Source organism: Salvelinus sp. IW2-2015, linkage group LG3 (assembly GCF_002910315.2).
Source record: "Salvelinus sp. IW2-2015 linkage group LG3, ASM291031v2, whole genome shotgun sequence".
In the NCBI taxonomy this organism is placed as follows: Eukaryota; Metazoa; Chordata; class Actinopteri; order Salmoniformes; family Salmonidae; genus Salvelinus; species Salvelinus sp. IW2-2015.
The window spans coordinates 5,489,724-5,498,267 of NC_036840.1; the positions used below are offsets into that span (position 1 = coordinate 5,489,724).

Consider the following 8,544-nt stretch of genomic DNA (forward strand, 5'->3'; position numbering starts at 1 on the left):
AGCAAATTGGAGTGGGTCTAGGGTGTCAGGTAGGGTGGAGGTGATATGGTCCTTGACTAGTCTCTCAAAGCACTTCATGATGACGGAAGTGAGTGCTACGGGGCGGTAGTCATTTAGCTCAGTTACCTTAGCTTTCTTGGGAACAGGAACAATGGTGGCCCTCTTGAAGCATGTGGGAACAGCAGACTGGGATAAGGATTGATTGAATATGTCCGTAAACACACCAGCCAGCTGGTCTGCCATGGTTAATATCACTAATCCTGGTTCTTAGTTTCCCCTGAAGTTGTTTGAGAAGCCTCAAGGCTCATGAGAGTTTAGGGATGAACTTGATTTAAACTCGTCAGTGACATGGTTATAACAGTCATCAGTCTACACTTATATATATTTCACCCCTTTTGGTAGTTACAGTCTTGTCCCATTGCTGCAACTCCCGTACGGACTCGGGAGAGGTGAAGGTCGAGAGCCATGCATCCTCCGAAACATGACTCCGCCAAGCTACACTGCTTCTTGACACACTGCTCGCTTAAGCCAGCCGCACCAATGTGTTGGAGGAAACACCGTACAGCTGGCGACCGAAAGCAGCATGCATGCGCCCGGCACGCCACAAGGAGGCGCTAGAGCACAATGGGACAAGGACATCCTGGCCGGCCAAACCTTCACGTCGCTGGGCCAATTGTGCGCTGCCTCATGGGTCTCCCGTTCGCGGCCGGGTTGCGACACAGCCTGGGATCGAACCCGGGTCTGTAGTGACACCTCGCCTTAGACTGCTACTCCACTCGGGAGGCCTCATCAGCCTACACTTTATCATTGTTTTGTGTTCTATAAGAGAAGCTCTATCTCACATCTATGAGAGTACATTAGCAGCTAGCTAACTTCTCAGATGCTGCCTGCTTGTTGGATTTCGCTCCCTGTCCCTCTACACACTCATCGAGGCGTGAGTGGAAATATTCTGCCTTGTTTGTTTTCGGTATGTGAAATAGCTGAACGTACTGCCTGTGGTTTCCCCCCACACATAAAAACCTCAACAAGCCAGCAGAGTGAGACTGAGTCCACCGCTCCATCCCCCCATCTCCAGACCGGCTCCATAACATTGCCCCTTGTCCCTCTCTTAAATGGAACCAAATGTTAACTGTGCGTGAAAGGTCAGCAGAGGGCAGGTGTGTAGGTAGGTGGACGGGGAGTTGGGGTGGCTTAGAGGGCTTTACCCCCCAGCCCCTCTCCACAACCCACTGCTCTACCCCCCCACCCCCCCCCGCTCGCCTCAACCCACAACATTGTAACCAGGCATGCAGAGGAGGAAACTAGCTGTTTGAAAGTATTAAAAGACTGTGAGAGAGACGGAGCGGGGGAAGAGGCGAAGACGTCCAGCAAATCTCTAACAGACATGAGGTACTGCTGTGTGCACATGACATTCAGTTAGTTTGAAGATATCTGATTTTAAAACCTTTGATATAAAAAAAAATATATAATAATTCCCCAGCCATTAAAATCCATTACTAAAAAACGTATAATTTCCACACAATTTAGTCAACCGAGCGTGGGTTTGAGTTCCTCCTTGTTAAACACGTTGCGTTGCAAATTAAGCATTATATGCCGAGACACGGAGAAACATCGCAAAAATGTTTAAAAAAACAAAGTTAACGAGAAAATCCTCCAGTGATGGGACACTTGAATACAAAGGTAAAGCCTTTGACTTCTTTCTCGTCTTCAGACGAAACGCAAAGCCGCACAAGGTTGTGAAGACTATAAAAGTGCAGTTGTTTTCTGGTTGGATTTTTACATATGTGTTTGTTTTTGTTTCTCTGGAAATAGAGATCTGCCGAACAACGAAATCTCCTGGACCATGGAAGACAGAATGGACCATTTCTGCTCGGGACAACTGAGGAAACTGTGAGTAAGCTTGACTTTACCAATGGCGTGTCTTCTAACCTGTTGGTTTCAGAAATAGATTAGAAACATAAAATGGACCATGGGAAACGGAATTTTAACTGGAAGTTTTCGCTTCTATCATAAAATAAATGATCTGTATTTGAAGAAAACTCAATATACTTTCTCAGGTTCCTTCAGAAAATACAATCCGCTCGTGACCAAGAACTTTCTGGCCTGGACACATCGGAGCACTGTGAGTTGACCTTCAAATCAATACATCAATCGTCTGTCTCAACTGTCCTAAGCTGTAACTAAATAGGAAATATCATAATAACATGAAGAAAACAACCCTGTTAGTGAGAACCAACACAACCTTATTGTCTCTGCTTCGTCCATACTTTGATGAAAAACAGAGCTGTCGGTATCCACCACCTCCATATGTGAGAGACTATTGATCACTAACTGCTTAGGCATGGCGAGAGAAGTGTGTTGGGCGCCTGTGTGTTCATGCTCATGTTGTGCAGCTTTCTGTGTAACAAGTGTGTGATGTGCACATCTGTGCGTGTTATTCTATCTGTGAAACAGCTGCATTTTGATTAAATAACTTTTTTCCCCAGTCGTGTCTGAGCTCAAGGAGCCGAAGTCGGCCCCTTGATTAACAAAGCACGGTGCTGCCGCAGATTTCTATTGTTCTCAAGACCTTTTCTTCCCCTCTTCTCGCTGATTAATTGAGTTTAGCAGTCTTCCTACAGATAGGCCTAGACGGAGGGAAAGTTTGCCAATCTTTGTGTGTGCATTCCCATAGTTCTACATCGTTCTTCCTCTTCCCCCCTCCCCCTCCTCTCAGAGATTTGAGTAACACATGCGATCAATGTAGTCCTGAGGAAAGCGTATGTACACTGATAAAAGCTGAGGAACTGTAGTATCTCTGGGTCATAGTCACATGTAATTATATCGCAATGCAATAGACCAGAGTCACTGTTCTGGAACTAATCGGAGGAAAGGAAGAGAATTTTCATAGACAATTACTTCAAAAGCACCTATACTGATAAAAGTGATTATCTAAAATGGATAACGACTATAATTGCTCAACGTATTATGGATCAGGTTTGTGCTGGTCTCTCTTGTGACCCTGGCTCTAATTGCAGTACCCCCCCCATCCCCCCCCTGAGGCCCCCCAGGCCAACCCCCCCCACCTCCCCGCCCCCCAGGCACTGTGAAACACATGCCAGGCTTTGTGACTGCCAGCTCAAGTGGTTTCCTCTGTGGGTGGCGGAGCAGGCCTTCCTGCCCTACGTGAACGCCAGCTGTGCCCATCCCCTGATGCTGAAGGGCAAGAGCGTTTTCACCGTCAGACAGGAGGACTTTGTGTGTGGTGAGTGTGACTGACACACACACACACACACACACACACACACACACACACACACACACACACAAAGCCTCTTAATGTAGCCCTTGTTAAAAACAACCATTTAGCCGTGACAGGTTTTCCATTTTATGAACTGACCCAGATTGTTCCATCTTTTCCTTCAACTCATGGACACTCTGATGGAGCCAGCGTAGTAATGGAACCATGTGGAAACTCAGTGAGTTAACAGCTTGGCCGGGTGGAGTCAGAGAGAGCAGGGAGAAAATAAATATTTGTTGAGGAATTTCTGGGATCAGTTTCTTTAAGTAATGACTACTATTAGAGCTGAGGTGCTTTGCCTTCTGAGCTTCCAACATTTCTCCAGTCAGGTAGTTTGAATCTTGGCGGATAAAATAGTATAATTTCCATATTTAAGCTGTTTGTCGACCATCACGGTTTAAACAAAAACTGGTTAGCCCCAAAAAGAATGTCAGTTTGAGTTAGCCCCATTCACATCAAATGGAAACTAATGTTTTTCCCCTCTTGTCTTCCAACCAGACGACTTCCCCAAACCTCAGATCACGGTGCAACCTGAGACCCAGTCGGCCATCAAAAGCACCAACGTCACCTTCGTGTGCTCGGCGGCYAGCTCCAGCGACTCACCCATGACCTTTGCCTGGAAGAAGGACAATGAGGTCCTGAATGACGCTGAAATCCACAACCAGGCACACCTCAGAGCCCAAGGGGGAGGCCAGGGCCGTGAAACAGAGGTTACAGAGTACACCACCACACTGCAGCTACGCAGTGTAGAGTTCACCAGCGAGGGGAAGTACCAGTGTGTCATCTCAAACCACTTTGGTTCCTCCTACTCCACCAAGGCCAAGCTCACTGTCAACAGTAAGTTAAATAACCTACTGGTATTGATTTCACTGGTTATTTCAAGAGTTTTGTCTTTCTTAGTATAACTCTCAGCGTGATAAACTATGACGAACCAGTGCACAAGTACACTGCAAATATCAACTTGGAGTGCCCTACGAACATATAAGGAATCTCATTATGACTGACATTGCAAAACCTTGTAACTTTAACTCTTGAAGTGGTGCTGCCGTTAGATGTCAAATAAAATGTCCATCCCTTTTGTCCCTCCAGTGCTTCCGTCCTTCACCAAGATGCCCATGGACCTGAGTATCCGGGCCGGTGCCACGGCCAGACTGGAGTGTGCCGCCGTGGGTCACCCGTCTCCGCAGATCGCCTGGCAGAAAGACGGAGGCACGGACTTCCCCGCTGCCCGGGAGCGCCGTATGCACGTGATGCCTGAGGACGATGTGTTCTTCATCGTGGATGTGAAGACAGAGGACATCGGGTTGTACAGCTGCACCGCCCAGAACACCGCCGGAGCCATATCAGCTAACGCTACGCTAACTGTGCTAGGTGGGAATTATTCTTTCTATTTTCACCAGCTGTCAAAGATCTTTGCATTTATATGTGGGCGCCGCTTCATTTTGACACAGATCAGTTTTATTTTATGGTATTCCATGAGTGTTTTCCCCCACAAATCGACATATAAATCAGGCGTTTTGAGACTGTAAGGCAGCTAACACTCCCCCTTACCCCATTCTCCTCCAGAAACGCCCTCCTTCCTGCGCCCTCTCATGGACCGCACCGTGGCCAAAGGGGAGACTGCGGTCCTCCAGTGCATCGCCGGCGGCAGCCCTTCCCCCAGGCTCAACTGGACCAAAGACGACAGCCCCCTTGTGGTCACAGAGCGYCACTTYTTCGCCGCCGGCAACCARCTGCTCATAATCGTGGACGCAGCGGAGGGSGAYGCCGGGAAGTACACRTGCGAGATGTCCAACACGCTGGGCACCCAGCGGGGCAACGTGCGCCTAGCCGTACTGCCCAACCCTAACTGTGACGTGGGGGTGGGCGCCTCGGGAGGTGTAGGCTCGGACGAGGATGGCTGGACMACGGTGGGCATCGTCATCATCGCRGTGGTGTGCTGCGTGGTGGGCACCTCGCTGGTCTGGGTGGTCATCATCTACCATACGCGTCGGCGCAACGAGGACTGCAGCGTCACCAACACAGGTGATGAGAGGGTGCCATTTTATTTTGTCATTACGGGATTGGTTTTGAGGAGTTCAGTACTTGCATACCCATGTTGCCTCCTCCTTCAAACAGAAAATAACATTTTTGGGGGAGCTTGAGTTTTGGGCTCCAGCTCCACATACTTTGGCTGGCATGTTGTTAAAACAACACCTTTTACGAATGCTTTAAAATGAATCAGTGACAGACCATTGCCGTGAACAGATTATTATAATTATTGTATTTCTCTATGAAAACATTTTTGAGACTTTTCCCTCTGGTGTTTTCCCTGCAGATGAGACCAACCTGCCTGCAGACATCCCCAGCTACCTGTCCTCTCAGGGCACGCTGGCCGACAGACAAGATGGCTATATCCCCTCAGAGAGTGGCAGTGGCAACCACCAATTCATGGCTTCCTCCATGAGTGGATTCTACATGCAGCCTAAAGACATGAATGGTAGAAGAGGAGCTCTTTCATTGGAAATGCATGGAGACTTTTTATGTTATGAATATATGCATCAGTCAACTGTATTCTGAGCATTTTTCTATGTGTATTGTTTCACCTGAATACATATTGGAATAGTGTAAGTAATTTGAGGCAAGTATCAATGCGTTACTAATGTGTCATGTGACTCGTACAGGTCTGTGTCAGCTGGACACAGGAAGTGAAGCGGACATGGAGGCGGCCATAGATCCCCTGCTCTGCCATTACCAAGGACCCATCAGCTCTCTCCTCAGGAGAGGCAACATGTACACCGGAGAACCCATCAGAGGGCTTTCACAGGTTGCGTGCTGCAACAATATATAATTTTTAATATTGTAGCATAATGAAGTATTTTTCCCTAAATATGAAACAATATCCAAACAATGCAGTGATACTGATCTGGAGTTTCCCATGGCCACATGTAGCCCCCCCCCCCCCCCCCCGTACAAGGCGGTGCTATGTGACAACGCCCATCTGCATACGATTCCTACAGTGGCACGCCTGACGAGCATGCCAAGAGGAGCGAAATACTATCCGATCTGCCTGGGTTGCACCCTCTAGGACCTTTGACCACGGGAAGCCCCAGTGTGCTGATGCAGATGCCCAACGGCAGCAGCTTCCACGGGCACACCACCTACTGCGGCGAGGCCCGCCCTCATGGACGAGGGAGATGGAAGCGAGTACGGCCGACCTCGGGGAGACACAGGCTTCTCCTCCTAAAGCTTGCATTGGGTACGTCTGAGCATTTCTAAGTATGGATTTGGGTCATAGTCAAGCACATCTAAAGTGCCTATAAATTCACTCAATCTACTTAAGTGATTTAGTTGAATAATCATAATATTCTTGCACGAACTAAGCGACAACATCTGAATGTCTCAGGCCTTACCACGTAATCTCCTCTCGTTCAACCTCTCGATCTGACGCGGACGTTGTGGGAAAGCCCCTGAGTGCCCTCAAGCAGGAATTCTAATCCCGGACTCTGAACCCCATGGCCCTGTCAGCAACAGCATGATGCACACGACGATATCCCTAGCAGCCGCTGGACACAGGGACCGGACCGCGAAGGAAAGAACAAGACAGCGTTCCAATCAAAGACTTTCTACATCGGATATCGGAAAAAGAGCACGGAGCCAACATAAAATCTACCGCAACACAAACCCACTATTATCGCAACGAGGACTGCTTACGCACGTCAGCAACGATCGAGCGAGCACATAGCTGACATCTATGTGCGTTCAACACAAACTTACATTCACTTGGTTTTTCTCCTTCACAAATGAGATGACCCAAAAAATACCCACGTGATACACTTTCAAATGATGACATCTGCAAAAGTGTGCAACGCATGAACGTGCTAAAAGGATACATGCATGTGCTACAAACTCGCCCGAACAAAATTACTCATGAGGAGATATAACACGTGAGGCCTCGTTCTCTTTTTTAAGAAAGAAAAATGGGCAAACATCTTTCAATTGAAGACGTAGATATTGATACCGTATATACATTTTTAACAAGTCCTATCAGTAATTTTGTTAAATTCAAGTGTCAAAAGTAGACATCCATTATCTTGACGCTACTCCTCTCTGCAAATGTTCAAGTCTATTTCTGAGCTATCGTCGCGAAGCCCTACTCCCAACCCACCGCCAAGCCCCGAACATGGCCTGTCAGTTATTCAGCATTTGTTTGCTTTGAGTTAAGCAACCCCTCCTGCACTATATCCCCTATACATAATAAAACACATTAAACATGTGCTGTACGTACCACTTAAAATTCACTGTGCACTCTTTTCCAATCTCTTAAATGGCATGTACATGCATCAGCGACACTGACTGTTCTGCTAGATGGGAGGACAAAGAGGTAGGTATAAGGTAGTATTGCCTGTAATGCCCCTGCCGGAATAGAGAGAAGGGGGGTTGATAGTGTTTCCGAGCGAACCACAGACCTACAAGGACGCTTGCGCCTGCCATGAGGCGTCCACACCCACTGCTGCTCCAAATAGAATCCAACAAGTGCTTACGCTGGGAACGTTGTGTGTGTTGCGTTACGTTTGGCATTTGTCTGTGGGTGTGGGAAGTCTCAGGGCTAGCTTCTTCCATCTTCTGGCTCAAGCCAGTCCGTTAGACTTATCACAGTACCCTGAGAGACAACTCGACTGGAAGGCACCAAATGTAGAGACTGCACGTGACATTGTCTAGACCATCTCAACCCGCGGCCAACCAGTTCACATGAGGGTCTCTGGCGAACTGTTGGCAGCCTGGACCGTCTGGGTCTGTCCTGCTCTCTCCCACCCAGCAGTCACAGTTTCCTCTCCTCCCTCTTTGAGGCCTTCCTGTCTCTGGGAAGGAGGCGAGCAGCGGTCGGGGGGTCTGCTGCTCCTGCCTTATCCAGCCACATGCTGCAAACGCCCCTCCTTTCAGGCCCAAATCAGTCACTCCCCAAAGCCTGTCCCCTTCTGGCCATCTTTCACATCCTCTGGGTTTCGTTCCTTCAGGCCCTCGCCTTTCAAAGCGTGACTGGAACAAACGTCACTGTCCTCTTGTCCGCTAAGCTGTCGAACTCACTGCACTTGGAAAGTCTCCCGCTGTCCTATCGCGGGCCCTGCGGCAACTGCACACGGCCAGATGTGTGCTATAAAACCATCGGTCGACCTCACGTGGACGTCACTCGGGCACAATGTAATGGCGTCCTCACTCGGCAGTGTGAGTGTCACCCGCAGTGGTGGTTAGATTGTATTCAGTGCTTTGAGCGTTCAGCCTGG

General features: G+C 48.5%; 1 protein-coding gene across 1 annotated transcript in view; it reads left to right on the forward strand.

The window, feature by feature from the left end:
* LOC111955845 (leucine-rich repeats and immunoglobulin-like domains protein 3) overlaps positions 1–6,925 on the forward strand; it is a 21,687-nt gene extending 14,762 nt beyond the window's left edge. The window contains 9 exon segments of the mRNA XM_070436487.1: positions 1,813–1,890; positions 3,018–3,244; positions 3,779–4,117; positions 4,370–4,651; positions 4,847–5,305; positions 5,598–5,759; positions 5,944–6,091; positions 6,280–6,466; positions 6,788–6,925. Of these exon segments, the coding sequence (XP_070292588.1) occupies positions 1,813–1,890; positions 3,018–3,244; positions 3,779–4,117; positions 4,370–4,651; positions 4,847–5,305; positions 5,598–5,759; positions 5,944–6,091; positions 6,280–6,466; positions 6,788–6,925 (2,020 nt within the window).
* The last annotated feature ends 1,619 nt before the right edge of the window (positions 6,926–8,544 follow it).